The following is an 18,812-nucleotide window of genomic DNA, read 5'->3' on the forward strand; positions in this document are numbered from 1 at the left end:
ACATATCATAATAGAAAATGTAATATAAATCATAGATTTGAAATTTATATATTTCTATGAAAAGATGTTTGAAAACATAATAACAAACAATAGAATACATTTGGCACGAATGTTACTTTTTTCTTCAAAGAAAATTCCACCTGAAATATACTTTAATCCCAAAGGCATCCCCATCTTGTGAAAGAACTTAACACGCTCTTTCATTTGACACCAAATTTGTCATGGTAGTATAAATATTTCTGAAGATATAGTCAATTTTGCAATGTTTGGCAAGTGAACAAATTTTACCACTGAATTCCATGGGTGTATGCAAACTTTTGGCCTCAACAGTAAATGAATAAAAAAAGAGAGTTCTGGGTCCTGTCTTACAAAGAGCTAAAATTGATCCAATCAATCACAACTATGGAAAGCCAGCAATGTCAACATACAAAAATGCATGTTTATTCAAAATATTTTCTGGATATGATGTTAAGGTCATACATTCATCGTTTTCTTGAAAATTCGGTGTGCTTTTCTTTGCTTACATAGGACATAGTGCAAATTTCCTGGAGAAAATAAAAATATGACATTGTTGGATTTCCATGTAGTTTAGGTTGATTGGATCAATCTTACATGTAACTCTTTTTAAGACCAGCCCTGGGTTGTGCAACTCTTTATGACATGTCATTCAAATGTTAAACTAAAATAATGAATGTCACCTTCAGGTTGTCCTCCCCCCCCCACCCCCCAGATATACATACATGTATGTATACATACAATACAATATTGCCATCAATATTTTAGCACTTAATGTACAGTTGATTTGTCAAATACCGGAACAAGAAAATACCTCTGCAACCAAATCATTGATTTCTATCATAATTCAAGCAGATTTAGATCATAGAAGACACTCACAATTGAGTATGTGAAATGAAAATTGTTTGATTTGTTATTTAAACATTAAAGGGGAATCCAACCCAAATAAAAATTTGTTTTTAGAGGAAAAACAAAAATCAGACAAGCTGATAGGTGAAGGTTTGAAAAATATCTGACAAACAATAAGAAATTTATGATTTTTTAAAGTTGTAAATATTGGTAATCACTATACCCATGACAATTTCAAATTGGCTGCATGTATGATGTCATAGTGATAAAGGCAAGGACTACTCTTCCATGTACTCCAATACATAAAATGGTTAAAATGTCATTATTTTCAAAAGTTTTACTTTAAACTGTAATTTTCTTTCATGAGGACATAAAGCAATATACTACCTGGATTATGTTTAGATTACTGTCCAAAGGGAAAGGGAACTTAGGAGAAAACCACAAATCCCTGATAATTAAGTACATGGCCTATGGGAAAGTTGTCCTAGCCCATAGTTATAATTTACTTACTCAGTTGCCAATTTGAAATCTACATAGAATAGAGATCTCAATTTTAAAACAGCCACAACTTCCTTAACTTTCTTATCTGAGATCTTTCAAACTTTCACCATTCTTTCTATTTATTTTTCTTCTTTTCAACACAACATTTTATGACCAAGGCTGGATTCCCCTTTAATTCAACACTTACAACTCACCTCAGATAGAAAGAATAAGAATGATCCGACCTCTACTGGTTTCCTGAAGAGAATGTTGTCAATGGCTGCTATCCGGATCCTTCCATGACTGAATAGAAACAAAGAAATTGAAAATAATCTAACATTGAGATGACATCTTCAATTTATTTTTCTCTGATTTAAAGCTAAATGACAGTAGTTGCAGTAAAACACTGATTTCGTGAGAAAGTCTTAAAACCAAGGTTAAGTATTACTATATCATCATCGATCTAGATCTAGTACAGTTACATAAACTGAACTTTGTGAAACCATAAACCTGAAAAACAATCACACTGAAGATCGCCAACACAGATAGGCCCACGTGGGCAGCGTATATTATATTGCTGGAATAAAGATCCAACGGAAGTGCCTGAATCCGCGCTTATTTTGCTTGTTTCTCTGCAATTACACAATTTCTTCCAGAATCCTTCGGCACATATATTTTATTCATATAAACAGATTCTTGGGTGGTCATTATATTGGATTCTGTAAACAGTCAGCTTGAGATTGTTACCACAACTGGCATTTATCTTTAAACTCCATCGTTTTCTATGATTTCATTCAGAGAATAAAAATCTTTAGTTAAAAAGATAGATGGATTAAAAAAATAATTTCTGGCAAATCTTCAGAAAATATCTTGATCTCCGTTTGACTGTACATAAAGACACAAATGATGCTATTTGAACCAAATCACTTTATAGGATTTAATTCATGAAGAATATATATAGATATTTATGTAACACACAAGAATATTCAATTAAACCAAGGTTCGAATTATAAAACTCACCAGTGTAGAGTTGCATTGGCAAAGGCTAGCTCCAGGGCTTGACGCATCAGAAATCCTCCAAAAATCTTGTTGTACAAATTCCTTTCCTGTGAGCCAAAACACACACAAAACCAATTACCATGAAGCATGCGTTCACTGAAAGAACCAATGACTGGGGGAATTCAAGGAATAAGCTAAACATTTGCTTTCCAGAAAATATTAAAAGATTTTATATACATTCAATTTCAAAGGTATTTATTACATAAACCTACTTAGGGATACCTAAGAACAATCAATGTAAGGTCAAGGAATCAGCTAAACTTTACTTCACTTTCCAGAAAATATTTACAGATGTTACACATTCAAAGTTTTTAATTACATAAACCTGCCTAGGGATACCTAAGAACAATTCTAAACGTAGGCACATTATGCCTATATCATGAGTTCTAGATCTTTCCCCTTCAAGATGGCAGGCTCACATCCAGGAAAAGGGCTTTCGTTGTCAAATTTAATTGGCTCATTTTAACATTTATCTAATAAAAGCAGCTCCAAAACTTTGTACACTCAGGGCAGTGACAACTGCATTGGTTAGACTATTCCATGTCTTCAATATTATTACTTAGAAATAATTTCTACATCTCTGTATTTTTATCTTGGGTTAAGTTGGGTATAAACAATATTTTACATCAATTAATCACTTACTTGAGGAAAGCATATAATGACATTCTTGAGTTTTGTTTCGTCCATCCATGTAGCATTGTCTGGCTTGATACGATGAGAGAATGAAGATGCCCTGAAAAGGAGGTTTAAAAAATTAACAATCCGAAAGAGAATCCAATGACATGTATAGAGTTTCAACTAAAACATATGGAGTGTTGCAAGAAAATATTTGCATATAATTGCAAATTTCTAGTTTAATTACAATCATACATCAATTTTTAAGCAAATCAGTTTACACTCCTTGTTTCAAGAAGCAGATGATTCTTGACGTATACATACCCTACTGGCAGTGACTCCACAAACATCTTATGTATAATCTCTCGTTCCTCTGATGTGGGGGCGGTCTTCAACAGAGAGGCTTTTGTCCTTTCCTGCCTGGCGATCTTCCTTGCATTTCCTGCGATCAGTTCTTTAGATTCTTCTTCTGTCTCGGCAACTAACGGGTTGATGAATGATGGCCTTTATGTGAAAAAAATTGGGGGGAGGTTCAAGACATATTAGTTTTTAAGCATCTTACTCTAAAAATTATGATAATTAATAAGATAAATTTAAACGAAAAGTTTCATGGATAAAAAAATTCATCATGTTTTTCTTCTCAATAATACTATAAAAATATACACAAGTGGAACACCTCTGGCAGTCTCGCCTGCATTACACAATTCAATATAGCAGCATTGCTGACTTTAAAAACAGCTATTGATTAATTATTTACAAAAGAAAACATTCATATGATGATAAAATACTATGTCCATCGACCCAAACTGACCTTTGACCATGTGACCTAAGACATGTGCAAAACAATCATTCATACTGGATTGCTCTTATGTCTATGCTTCATGAACTAGATCCATAAACTTTCTAAGTTATGATGCCAATTCAACATAATTACCCACCAACACAGCCAAAATTCATTGACCTTAAATGACCTTTGATCTTGGTCATGTGACCTGAAATGCGCACAAGATGTTCAGGGGTACCTGCTCTTATGTATAAGTTCTATGAACTAGATCCATAAAATTTCAAAGTTATGATGACATTTCCACAAGTGACCTTTGACCATGGTCATGTGACCTGAAACTCGGGCAGGATCTTAAGTGATACATCGCAACCCTTATGTCGAAGTTTCATGAACTAGGTCCATATACTTTAAAGTTATGATGACATTTCAAAAACATAATTTTTCAATGTAAAATTTCAATGTTGACGACGCTGTCGTCACCGCCGCCGCTATCGTCGGAAAAGCGGGGCCTATATTCTTGTGCTGCTATGCAGGCGAGACAAAACTTAGGAGCTCTTTTCATTGATTCTCTGACCCGGTAACAAATGGATTGCTATCTGGATGGGTAGGATTAATGACCACACCCAGTTAAAATTAATGCGTCTGTGATTTCCAGAAAATGCAATATATTGTACACTTGAATAAAAATCAATAATGACTGGCACTACTACATTAAATGTCTTCCAGTGGAGAATACATGTACTTGAAATCTTCATTTTATTTCTGTCACAGCTAAGATAATTAAGTTGAACATATTTCTAAAAGATAACTGCCATATTCTACCTTGCATACACTTGCGATAAGGACACAAGATCTTAAGTGCTAGAGTAAATGTAAAACTTAATTTATCAGGTATTCAAATTTAAGAAGGAATTTATACCTTTTATTGAGGGGATCTCGAGCAACGTTGACTATCTTTGCCTCTAAAATCTTTGAATATGAGTTGTTGATCATCTAAGGAGATAAATATCATACAAATTGAAATTAATATTATTAGGCCCAAGCAAATACATGTACATTTTTGCCACAAATTGTGTCTATATTCAATTATTTGATTATGTTTTTTTATCAAGGATTAATGAAGCATAATATATCATAGGTACCATTCTCCATTCAGTACAATTCTGCAAAGATCATTATCTATCTTCAAATTAATTCAATTCAATTTTAAGCTCCGAGGGCATTGCCAAAAACTTGCAATTAATCACATGTCAATGAATAAAATCTCCCCAGATTGATCATAACTATTGGAACTGTATGAAAATTTCCAAATAATTGCAAGTCTGCATCTTCCAGCAGGTCAAGCATCATTAGCATTACAGGGCGTTGTGTGTATTATACACTATTATCATTATCCTAATTTTCATCATGTTAGTGCCCGTTTCATATTGTGAATAGTGGGAACATGTCTAGGTAAACACATGATCTCTGACCTGTTCAAGGTTGATTGTGACCTCTATTGATGTTTTGCCGACCCAAGTCACATGACCACTGAGTCGTAGATCCTTGTCTGGTATGATGTCTATCGTACTCATGTCTGACAAGGGAAAGGTATGATTGAAACAGGAATTATTGAATTCATTTGACTAACAGTAAACAGTAGGCTACAGTAAGACTTAGGCCCTGTCTTACAAAGAGTTGCAATTGATCTGATCACCAAGCCAATAACCCCAACATTTAGAATATGTCTGCTCAAAGCATTTTTCTAATATCTTTTTAAAGGTGTGTTCAATGTTGGTTTCAAATTTATACAGCAACTTGAATCATGATTGAAAACGCTATTACAAAACACAAACACAACCATGATCAGCGGTGCACTGTTCAGTGTCGAAAATATAAAGTCGTTTTTATGTCAATCATCTTCAAATTTCTTGCTTTTGCTAGCGTAGCTTTATTGAGCATTTTGACCCATCACAAAAAGGTCAATTCTGGCACCTGTTTGTGTGGGCTTCCTCTGCGAGAGCAAATATAAAGACATTTCAAAACTCGGGTTCAATGTCCTATTCAAGATGCTGAAGGTTGTGAAAATCTGAGCTGATCGCGTTTCAAACTATATCTTTTTCCTTATTGAAATTTTCCTCCCAATTGTGATTTGAAAGACGTTTACTTTCAGGACCGGGAATGGAGGACATTGAACACACCCTTTGTTTCTCATCAGTAGCAGACCGTGACCCGAAGGAGACAAATGATTGGAGGGGCACTGCATTCTTTGTGAACAATGTTGTGCCCCTCCAATGCTTTGTCTGGGTCACGGTCCGCCACTGTTTCTCATCATATCCGAGTTTTGTAACAGTGTTTTCAATCATGATTCAAGTTGCTTTTTAAATTTGGAAATCAACATTGAACACACCCGAAATATCATGCGAGCATTAAGCTCCTCTTTGTCAAACTTTCCTGTAATAAATACTATGACATTGACATCTTATATGATTAATTTCTATGGTTGAGGTTGATTGGATCAATCGCAACTCTTTGTATTAAAACTGGACCTTGATATAAAATGCTTCTGTCTTTTTGATAGGCTAAATATAGGTCTTTCCAGCCATGTACACTTTCTTTATTTTTTTATACTATAGTTTCTTTGGTTTTGTATGGGTAGATCATCATAAAGGAGAAGCTGCAACAAAATAAATATTGTTATAAGCATTTAAAGTGACTGTTCTTTAAAGGACAAGTCCACCCCAACAAAAACTTGATTTGAATAAAAAGAGAAAAATTCAAGAAGCATAACACTGAAAATTCATCAAAATCGGATGTAAAATAAGAAAGTTATAGCATTTTAAAGTTTCGCTTATTTTTAACAAAATAGTTATATGAACGAGCCAGTTACATCCAAATGAGAGAGTTGATGACATCACTCACTCACTATTTCTTTTGTATTTTATTATATAAAACAGGGATTCTCAAATGGTGGCGCGCGCGCCACTTGTGGCGCACCGAGCCTTGCGGAGTGGCGCTTGGGAGCCGGTATAAAAAAATGAAATAAAATATAAATAAGGTAAAATTGGGGATAAAAAAATGTATCTACCAGTAACCTGGAAATGAGGATTTGGTGATCATTTTAATACAAAGAGAAGACAAAAACTCTTGACACTTAAGTGCTAATTGATTTCCACAAATTTTGTCAAATTTTGCACTCGATAACCCCTATATTTTGGAGCATCGATAGCTCTATGATAGATGGTGTTCTCCTTTTTAATTATTCTTTGCGGTACAAAGTTTATGTGCCACATAAGTGATTTGAAAGCCCAGCTTGCAGGATTTCTATTTCTAGGGCGAATAATTTTGCATTTCCAGAGTTACGCGTTGGTTAAGAGTTAAATATCAAATAATATGATATTGAAAGAACATCCTGATCGTAAAAGATAATGAACTTGGGACGTACATAACAAAAAGAAACTTTTTTCCGAAGCTGATTAAAATCCGAAGTTGTAAAAGTGATATATGCTCGATGTACTGCCTGCCGTGATTGCCTCAGTGCATGCACTCTTGCATAACACGAACTGAATGAATGATAATACACGTGAGTTGTAGAGAGAGAGGGGCAGTTTGGGGCGTTAGTGCAGTGCAACGCCTGGTTTTTAGCCCTTGCAAAATCAGGAACTGTAAATTCAACCAATGGCGTACAGATGGGGTGGGGATTGTGGGCCCCCCAAGCGTTTCACGGCCAAGAAAAAAAACAGGAGAAAAGGAATTAAAAGGGAAAGAGTTGAATATTGTACTAATTCCTAATATCACGTCAAAATATAGATTTTTGTATTGAAAAGTTCAACATTTTTGCTTCAGCTGCCATATCTAGCCCCCCCCCTCAATTGTTTTTTTACTCATTACGCCACTTGCTTCAGCCAGTAGATCTGGTACAGAACAATCTGAACTAGTGGTATCATTGGTATGTTGTGAAAAAGTAATCATTTTTTCTTTTAATAAATAATGTGTAGTTTATGGCATTTGTATTTCTTCTCTTGATATTAATTAGAGCCCTTCTGGGCAATTTAAAAGGCCTCATATTTCAAAACGTCTGGGGCTCTGCCCCCTCGACCCCCACCAGGGGCCCTCTGGATCCCTTCCGAAATACTTTGCTGGTTTGCGTAATGGATAGTGGCGCATTACAGATTCTCAACAAGATATGTGGAGCTTCAAAAAAAGTAATTGAGAATGGATGATATAAAATATGAAATATTTTAATTTTCTCATCATTGTCATGTGAAATGAAGTTTCATTCCTCCCTGAACAGGTGGAATTCCATTATTTTAACATTTTGTGCTTCAGGCAAGGAGGTCCTAACCGTCAAATTCGTAAAAATTGAAATATTGTATAATTCAAACAATAAAAAACAAAAGAAATAGTGAGTGGGTGACATCATCGACTCTCTCATTTGGATGTAACTGGCTCGTTCATATAACTATTTTGTTGAAAATAAGCGAAACTTTGAAATGTCATAACTTTCTTATCTTATATCCGATTTTGATGAAATTTTCAGCATTGTGCTTGTCTGATTTTTCTCTATTGATCCAAATCAACATTTTTCGAAGGTGGACTTGACCTTTTAATATTTGACTTGGACTAAAGTACAATTAACTAAAGTTAAGTTAAAGTAAAATAAAACTAACTAAACTATGATTATTTTCATCGACTAAATGTGAATGAATACATTCCAAAACAAGGTATTACCCCCCCCCCCCTACTTACCTATCCTATCTACAAGTCCAGTCACGATGACCAGGGGTGAAATCTCAATGTCTTTGGATAGCCTGCTGTGTTTGTAGCATAACCATACTGAAAATAGTTAAGGCAATGGAAGAGAAAGAATGGAAGAAATGAAGAAAAGGTAAGGAGGAGGGAGGAATGGGAGAGAAAGGGGGAGAAAAGAATATGTCAGGTTTTTCAAAAGGTGAGAAAAAGAGCAGAGATAGGAAAGGAAAAGGTGAAATCTTTATTATTTTGACTGACAAAAAATCTAGGAAAAGGGAAAATACCGACAGAAAACAGCATCAAAAGCTACAGTACCATACACTCCTCAGTCCACCTGATTCATCAACGAATATACAAGTACATGTAAACAGTCCTGTAAACAGTGCCTTTTCTGAAGCAAAACCAATCAGTATTTAAAGCTCATGACATGCTAAGAAGTAGAGCAAATTGTTATCATTGATGAACATGATTAGACAAACTTTTCATTTCAAGCCACTTGGATGTAGCTATCTTACTAAAGAGAAGTCGGAAAGATATGGTTCACCTCCTCAATGCTCAAGCAAAATAATGTGAAATATATATTTACAAGGTAGAGATGTGGATGATTGTTATCTGATAAACCTTCCTCAACGGTCTCAAAACCATAACTGGTCAAAAGCACTCGTATTGGTCAAATAGCAAATTTACCTGTCAGCTAAAATAAACCAATGGTCACATGATTGGTCTTAGCCAATCATTTGATTAGGATTCACATCACCATTTTCAGAGCTACCAAATCTCACGCATTATTCGTGAGACTCGAGCATTTTGGACTCTTGTTCATCCCCTCAAATCTCTGTTTCACGCAACTTTCACAGCCTATCCCCATATACATTGTACACAATGTCTGTGATCTCACTCAGATTCACAGAAAATCTCACGTATAGCTGGTCTTTGAACTTGGCATCTCTGCATTTTATGAAAAAAAAAATATCACTCACCACCAAACATATCTATATCTTCCAGTATCCTTCCAATACGGATGCTGTTGTACATGTTGATGTACTTGTCTCTTTGGGTGGGATCAGAGAGTGGGATGTTGATCTCGTCATAGCTATCAGAAATCCTGCGCGGCTCCAGCTGGGACTGGTCCTGAGCCAAAAGGCTAGATAATGCTGACCGATCCGGCTTCTTCCCATCCAAACTGATATAACAAAAATTATTTTGAATGGATATTATTATTGAATTTATAAATGCCATATTGAAGTATGAATTTTACTTGTTAGCCATTTAGGAGACAAAATGTCCTCTACACTAACCAACAACTACCAGGTGGGTGTTTCATAAAGCTGTTCGTAAAGTTACGCACAACTTTACGCACGACTGGAACCTGTTCTTAGGTCATTAATCTCTTACATAGGGATATCACACGGCACAAGAAAGGATCACCAGTCGTGCATAAAGTCATTCGTATCTTACGAACAGCTTTATGAAACACCCACCAGAGCACTAGGGCCCCCAGAACATATTGATCATGAGGCCGACTTATTCTTATTAATAATCATATACAATTTTCAATGCAATCAATCATAGAAATAAGCTCCATGATCAACCGCTAATTTGCATGCTACAAGGACCCAGGAAAGACAATTACCAACTCGGAGCTTTCGTTCAAAATTAGGGAATGGAGCATCTAGCTCTGATAAGAAGGAAAAAGTGAGCACAATGACAATTTCTGTTTATTATACGTAATTGAAATTTAGAGCATTACTTTGAAAATGATAATCCCTTTCTTTTTTCTCCCCAATTCTAGTGCCATTGTTAAATCAAAGGCTTCCAGTAAAGACATGAACATGATAAGACTTACAAAAAATTCAAAATAGCCATTGGGCAATTCCACAGGTTGGTGGACATGAGCTTAAAAATTCAAATTCAATATTTTCTTGAATTTTTTAATACTTTAAGTCCTTCATACATGATAGTTTCAGGAACAAGAAATAAAAAGTTTATTTTCATATGTATACTTTGGAAAAAAATGGTCAAAAGTTGTGTCTTCCATTGTGTACCAAAATACAAGAAAAATAGTGAAAAATGAAATATGCCTTATTACCATTTTGTTGTTGCAACAACATACCACTTTATATATTTCTGAAGTTTAGAAGAGTCAAATTACTTAAAATACACAACCGCTTTTCAAGTAAATTTGTAGTACTCATTCAAAAATAAATATTGCAACCTGCTCAGGTGATGTAACGTGAGTAACCGAAAAAAATGACTTTGTTTTCTGAGAGAAAAATTCTTCACAGTTAATTGGTGGGATTTTAAATTCTCTTCCTTCAAACAATCTTTGACACAGTGATGACGATCAAAATCATTAAAAAGTACAATTTTTTATAAAATTGATGAAGAAAAACTGTAACGTGAGTAACCATCATGTAATGTGAGTAACCAGTAAAAATTATTCAGTTCGGTAACATTTTCTGTGGGATGTCAAGTTTTAAGTCTCATGGTGAGTTGTGAAGTTATTTTTGATTAATTAAAAGCAAAATGAGGGTACATGTACATCTCTTTGATGCGACTCTTTGTTCATCAAAATATCAGTGGTCATACAATCACACAAAAAAATTGAATATTAGTAGAAGTATTCACAATGCGAGAGTGCATTAGTAAGACTTGGTTTTCATTAACCAAACTTTAGAGTGTTTGAACAACACATTGAATGCCCTTACCTGTAACCCTATCTAGACCGGGGTATTTTGGGAGTTGATATGGCCTGGGGGATGGGGGAGAGGGGGGGGGCTCCCAGGCCCCCTTGAGATCTCGGCCATTGGCCGCACGATCACGCCGAAAATTTGCGTGCAGGTTGTCTTGGACATAATCTACAATACTATACAGTAATTTATTTCATGCAAATTGGTATTAAGCGATTATGCTAATTAATGCATAATTAGTAAGCAAAATCATACTTTTCCCTCCTACTCCCTAATAAAGCTCCAATTGTTCCAATTTTTGGTATAACATCTCTTTTAGATGTTCCTAGCAATGAATTTTACACACATTATTGAATTTTTAATGACATGTTTGTTGTTAACCATTCATAGACAAAATGTAACGTGAGTAACCGTAACGTGAGTAACCATATTATCTGCACCCCAAGTAAAAACCATGTGTTCTTTATTTTTTTAATTATATACAAAGTTTGTCTCCCTAATACACTTCTTTGAAATGGATATAATCAACTTTCATAAAAGCCTTGTATGAGGAGACTTTTCACTTATGTACAATTTTAATTTTATGCATGTCCAAATCATGTAACGTGAGTAACCGACACATTCCAAAGATTTGCCAGGAGCATAATAGAATTTCCCAAGTTTTGCTTTTATATGAAGGATAGTCAGACTGTGTACTTTGTTGTGATAAGGAGATGTTTAGTTCCTATCAATAATAATGGAGTTACAGCTCCAAGTATGAGTCAAGGTATCTCCAAATGTAACGTGAGTAACCGTGGAATAGCCCCATTGTAATTTGTTTTTCTAAATACCATACACAGAAGGCAAGCAAAAATAAGCAAATTTACAATGTTCTAGAAAAAACTGATACAATATTTGATATCTTTGCTACTGAAAAATCAATTTAAAATCCTGGCCTTCACTCCTCAGTTATCAAATTTCCGAGTAATGAATATCTCCGTACATACCTCCATTGCTTTTGAGCACCAGTAAATTCCACCATCCTTTTTCTCACTAAAAAGAAGAAACAAGTATACAAAGCAAAATAATCAATATTGATCGTATATAATGGTACTCTCAAAGTGATATTCAGGGTATTTTAGACCACAATTTTATAGAGCACCCATTGTAAACTTATTCATCAAGTATAAATTGTGTAATTCTTGCTCTTAAAAAATGTTTGTGGATTTCCGAATGAGGAAAAGTTCAAATACTCTTAAGAACCCAATCTGCATAAACAATGAAGAGATCAAAATAGCTTCAAACTCTAAATACCTAATTATGGCTATAGATAACAAATTAACTTGGTCAAATCATGATGTGTCTAAGAAAGGAAACCGAATGATGTATTTTCTTCTGAAGTTTCTAAGCTTTAGAGTTGATAGGAAGATCATGAATATGTTCTATAAATCAGTGATTGAAAGTGTGATGATTTTTTGGGTGCTCTGTGTGGTACAAAAGTGCTAGACTCCATGATAGGAGGAATCTAACAGGAATAGTGAACAAGCAGGTAAAATCCTGAAGACAGAATTTGAACTGGTGGGTGTTTCATAAAGCTGTCTGTAAGATATGAATGACTTAATGCGCAACTGGTAAACCCTTCCTCATGCCAAGTGATATATCCTTCTGTAATTGAGTTGGGACCCAAGATCATGTTCCAGTCGAGCGTAAAGTTGTGCGTAACTTTACGAACAGCTTTATGAAACACACACCTGATCAAGTCTAAAAAAGGCAAGCAAAGTACCTAGAGATAAATCACATCCTCTAAATATTCATTATGCTATGTTAAGAAGTGGAAAACGATGGCGGTCTCTCAAGGCAAAAACCACCCGATATATCTTAATTTGTTTGTGCCCACTTCTGTCCGTCTCTTAAACTCAATGGCTTAATTATATTTTTCTGTCTCTCCCTCTTCCTTCCTTCCTTCTTTAAAACACTGCTATGACTTATTACATAAGTAGCCTAATATTATGTTCATTGTCATGTCCAAAATGCAGATTGCATCGTTCATGTTACTTGTGTATAAATTCATGTAATTTGTTGTCTGTACCGGTATTTTGTTTTTGCATGGCATGTAAAAGATACAAATTTCCATTTATGAACGATAAATAAATAATCAAATACTTATACTTAAAATTATACTAAAATGTTGTCAAAAATATTACATAAGAAATGATCAGATAAAAGATGATCAGATTATACAATTGATTCTTTTGTAAATTAACTTTTACATATATTAATAAGAACAATTATATCTAGCATTCCATAATATGGAGACTGTGGACTTAAGTTATTGCTTATTCTTAAGCTTATTTCTGGGTTTGATTATCACAGGGACTGCATTATGCATGTACACATTTATTAAGCAGGCAACAGTGCTGCTCAGTAACAATCCTGTGTACAAAGTCACATTTAGTAGCTCTGGGGTATTGTTCTAAATTTCATATACACAGGCCCTACAATTTTCCATTATTGGATGTATACCTGAAATTTCCATCTGCTTATGTTTAAGATTTGTATTTTCCATTTTGTATTGTATATATGCTTGTATTTTGTTTCATAGAGGCCCCCCCCCCCCAGTACAAGACTACTGACAAGGCTATACTGTTTAAATAATAATTATAGATAGTTTAATATAGATAGATGGATGGATGGATGGATGGATGGATCGATCAATCAATCAACCAATCAATCAATCAATCAATCAAACAAATCAATCAAAATTTCATATGTTTTGGCAATGTTCTATGAACAAAACAGTGCACCAAACAAATTCTTATTTTTTGTAAAATTAAGCACAAAGGAAAATGAAAGCACTATATACAAGTGCAAAAAATGTAGCACTAGCAGGAAAAACTAAATTGTCATTATTCAACTCAAAATATGAAATGATAGAACCATGATGACATTGTACAACACAAGTCATAACACCATAACAGTAATTTTACAATGTAAAGTGATTTTCCACACAACTTTGGACCATGCTAGGGACTTGGAGCAATACAATACGATTTAATTTGTTGAAACATATGTGCGAAAATGGCTCTGACGTCTGCTATTTCATATCTGAACAATAGAATATTCCCAAGTACTTCCCATTTTTGTCAGTCCCCAAAACATGATCAAAGTTATCACAAGTAGATATGAACTAATTTCCATACATTCGAGTGTCACCATTAGAATGAATTATCCACAATTCAAATAAAGTCATGTTTCCTAACAATTTTTTACAGAGTTAATATAAATACTTGACCATGCTCTCCTATTTTTAATCAGTTGTAATGTAGGTGACTTAAAATGTGTCTGAAATGCCATTTAGATTCTAAATCTCTGTAACAAAAAAAAATTAATAAACTTGTTAGGAAAAAGCCTACAGAATTAAGATAATTCATCATTTATTGGATTCCAGCTTGAATGAATGCATCATTTGTAGAGCCCTGTCTTTAACTCACTCTGCTTAACTGTAAGAATCTCTCCTTCTGTTTTGCTGAAGTTGATGATGCATCGTTGCGTCTGTCTCCAAGACTTTGTCAAACTGAGGAGTGTTTGGTTGCTAGGCAACCTGTAATAAATTCCTTGCCTGCAAAAAGAAAGCAAAGGATGAGAGTAAACAATAAAGTGCCATTTTGAGAGGCATTTTCTCAAAGCCAAAATAAGCCTAACTAATTTTTGGACATCTGAGAGAATGCTCATCTAAAAAAATCTAACTTGATCATGTTGAATATAATCCTGACCAGTGTTAGATATGACCTATCTTGCACATTCAATAATATACCAGTTCACTTGATCAATACTTCTTCAGGAAAAGTAACAGGAAACTATATGTTCACCAATTCCAACTTTGTTTAGGAAGTATTATTCATTCTTCTTCCAGCTAAATTTCTGAAAAACATACATTTCATGGATTTCTTACATTCCTGCTTCTCACTAAAAGGTCCACTACCCCCCCCCTCCTTCAGGGTAAAGTTATGACGTACAGATTGTTTTGGTCAAGCGTCTAAGATTGACCACCACCTTGTAGGCTGTGGACAGTCTTCGCTAGAATTAGGCCCGTTTCGGGTACACGTGTACACGCACGGTCAAGTCAGTGCACGTGTACTAAATTCCATCACCGTGTACACGGTACCGTGTACACGGTAGCATCTGCATAAACAAGCTCACAGCCTCACATTAAATCTTAGTTCTCAGACACTGCACATGTTTTAATTACTAATATGTCAACATATTTCAATTAATCCAGAGTGAGTTCACTTCCAAACTCGCCAATTTAATCCACATTCTTTCTGGAGACTCACGTTTTTGTACCACGAAATGGGTCTGCTCCGGTCTCAAAAGCTCGAAAGCGTTGCTCAATCACACTCAGAGTCAATTTGAGAATCACCAATTGCGATAGCGATCATCGCTACAACTTACGTGTTATACGCTCGCACACAAAGCCTACAAACAAACGCTCTTCAAATTGACAACATAATAATGAAAATTAATCGATAACTTTAGTTACACTTATTCTGCAGCGATCTGTGCATGCATGTACGGTACAGTATACAAAATGCGCATCCAACGAGCGTCGGCGCTAGCTAGGGCCCTGCACTGATTTTCTTTTGCATTCTTTATTAATTTAATGCGCTGCTAAGCCGAGTAAACTTTTAATTTGCACCAATTTTTGTGGATTGATACTTCAAACTTCTCAGGTAAGCTTTAAAACCGTGACTTAGGCTATATAGACCCTTTTTATGACATATTGATGCAGAAGAGTTTACATAGAGCTGCAGAAGAGTTTACATTTGATACTACATCAGTTTGCAGATTTTATATCATATTCAGAGTGTAGTCACCATCAGACTTGCTCATGTATTTGTCATCATCATCAACTTCTTTATAATCTTCAATAAATGTATACATGTATGAAATTTACAGGCTTTGTATTGCTTTGTTTCATTTATGCTGGTTGAAAATAAAAGAGCATTAGATCCAACGACAACATAATATGTACTTGTCATCTGTAATTCCTTGTTCCTGAATGAAAGTCAAATGTGTTAACAATTGATTGATTGCATTTATTCTTTTTCATTCCAGAATTCAACAAAAGTTACAATGACATAGAGTTGTACGTCCTTCAGCTTAATGAGGCATGCTCACCCTGACAGAGACATTTGTTGTTAAACATAGCAGAAAAAATGATAAAAAATAAAAACAGTTGAAGGTTTGAGGAAAATCCATCAAATATTCATAAAGTTATTAGAATGTCAAATTTTTATTTGTGATGTCATAAACGGGCAGCTGCCCCACATGTCATACATGAAATCCATAAATTTCATTCTTTAATGGTTTGAGATGACTTATTTTCTATTTTCTGTTTAGGAGCACATGTGAAATGATTTGTGTATTAATAGGTCTATACTGGAGGTACAATTAAAACCATTTTCAAATTTCTGAGAGTGAGCCTGAGAGAAATGACTTTTCATTTTTTTTTTATTACGATATGATATGTAGGAAAGCTGCTCGCATATGACATCACAAACCAGATAATAACAATTCTAATCAATTTTTATTCTGATGGATTTTCCTAAAGGCAGTGTATACAGCCACACGCGTGTGTCTTTACCATCCAGCCACACGCGTGTGGTTATATCCAGAACACATATCTGTGGATACCGCCACACGCCGCCAGTAATAACAGTAAAACACGTATGTCTGACCGTCTATATCACGATCAAAATAACCTCATTTCTTCATTAAATTCTTACATTCTAAACCCCTTTGATATCCTTAGATCGTTTCAATTTCATTCTCACCGTCTTCTCTCCTTGCTTTTCTTGTCTTGTTACAAACGGTCGTCTGTTTAACAGCAAATTCTCTTTTTCTACTTGTGTCGATTCTGGCTTCCTTCGCGGTGGCAGACCCATACAGCGTTAGCGCAGCAGACATACAGGCCCGAATTCACAAAGGAGGTTTAAACCCCGAGGGGGTTTAAACCCCCTCCTAGGTTTTTTAGTCCATGGTTTAAACCCCGAGGGGGTTTAAACCCCCTCTCTGTTTCACGAACGATGGTTTCTTTAGTCCATGGTTTAAAATTAAACCATGGTTTAAACCATGGTTTAATTTTAGTCCACGGTTCTGAGCATGCTCAGTAGAGCGTATGTTGTCTGCTACGGTCTTTGCTGACCACGGCAAACAGGGTTCGAAAATCCAAAGTCTGGGTTTAAACTACCGAAATTTACAATCTCAGTTGACTACATGAAATGAAATTACATTAAAAACTTATTCATTGTTGGATGAGTCGAATTGTATTGTACATCTGCTATTTTTAGATACATCACAAAATGCAATAAAAATGAAAATTTGTCTCAACCATTGCGGTCGTCTGCGCGTCGACGATAATCTCATGTCGGTCCCATCCGTAAACATCGATGTCATGTTTTTAATCATTGAATAAATTTAATTCGGCTGAAAATAAAATGACAACAACCAGATGTAATATGAAGATTACCCGATGAAACTTGAAGTATGAATATAATTACTTCATCAGTTTCAAGAATAAGTAGTATCTTATCAGATCGCTTTCTCATAATACTTACATTTTTGGTGGTAAGCGGCATTTAATATGAAAATCAGCTGTTGATTTTGCATGTCTACGATCTCGATCGCTTGCCTTAGCTGAGGCTGAGCTGAGAGTTAACAACGCGCATGCCCGTACAGTCGTCCGGCAACCAATATTCTAAAAGTATGGATCTTCTAATGCTTTTTCAGTATAAAAACAACCATAACAAAGATTGCCGATCAGCTGTTCTTACGTCATTATCAAAATTGCGAAACGACCTTTGAATCCAGTTCCATCGCCAAAAATATCAAAAAATTTAAATTCAAATGTAAATTCTAGAAAGAACACGTCCCCAAAATTTTCTGAAGTAAACTTTATCCTCTAATTTGTTTATTTTCCTTTCTTAAAATTGAGACCGCCCTGGTTTATTCCCTAAATCTTGACTTTATTTTGTTAATGGTAATCAAAAGTGCATCCCATAAGTCTAGCACGCATAAAAATAAATATTTGTGGATCCCTGAAACATTGGCGGAAATCCCTACTCAAAATAGTTTAGGTCTTTTGGGATGGTAAAAAATACAAAATCATTCAAAATCGAAATAAAACATGTATTTGGGATGAGATGACCCGACTTTTGGAAAGATAACCTTTTTTGGGGTGGGGTAGTTGTAGCTAGAATTCGTAATATTAATATTTTAGAGGCTTTATTTAGCATATATATTTTCTGAATATTTTTTTTATCAAAATAAATTATTTTAATTTCTATTTCTCATTTCAATTTGAAACCTTTCTCAATAGTTAAACAATATTGAAGTGAAATTGATGAACTGTTCTTTCTCGTTCTCATAATTTTTCTCTTGTTCCCGCTCATTTTCTTTCTATCTCTCTCACACACACTAGCGTACCTACGGGGGGGGGGGCAGACTGCCCCCCTGACGAGTCACAGCCCATGCAAGGGACCTATTCTGCCCCCCCCCCCTCCTGACGAGAAGTTTTTTTTTTTTTGCTTGTCCATTTTTTTTCTGGTATG

General features: G+C 35.0%; 1 protein-coding gene across 1 annotated transcript in view; it reads right to left on the bottom strand.

Moving 5' to 3' along the window:
- The window catches only part of LOC121429901 (acyl-coenzyme A thioesterase 9, mitochondrial-like), a 28,155-nt gene that overhangs the window by 2,599 nt on the left and 6,744 nt on the right, over positions 1-18,812 (bottom strand). Inside the window, exons 2-11 of the mRNA XM_041627161.1 lie at positions 14,694-14,821; positions 12,210-12,255; positions 9,514-9,716; positions 8,531-8,617; positions 5,275-5,378; positions 4,722-4,795; positions 3,343-3,522; positions 3,046-3,136; positions 2,365-2,450; positions 1,560-1,647 (exon numbers count right to left, since the gene is read on the bottom strand). Coding sequence (XP_041483095.1) covers positions 1,560-1,647; positions 2,365-2,450; positions 3,046-3,136; positions 3,343-3,522; positions 4,722-4,795; positions 5,275-5,378; positions 8,531-8,617; positions 9,514-9,716; positions 12,210-12,255; positions 14,694-14,821 — 1,087 coding nt within the window. The remainder of the gene's footprint in view (positions 1-1,559; positions 1,648-2,364; positions 2,451-3,045; positions 3,137-3,342; positions 3,523-4,721; positions 4,796-5,274; positions 5,379-8,530; positions 8,618-9,513; positions 9,717-12,209; positions 12,256-14,693; positions 14,822-18,812) is intronic.

This window comes from Lytechinus variegatus, chromosome 16, assembly GCF_018143015.1.
Source record: "Lytechinus variegatus isolate NC3 chromosome 16, Lvar_3.0, whole genome shotgun sequence".
NCBI classification, from domain to species: Eukaryota; Metazoa; Echinodermata; class Echinoidea; order Temnopleuroida; family Toxopneustidae; genus Lytechinus; species Lytechinus variegatus.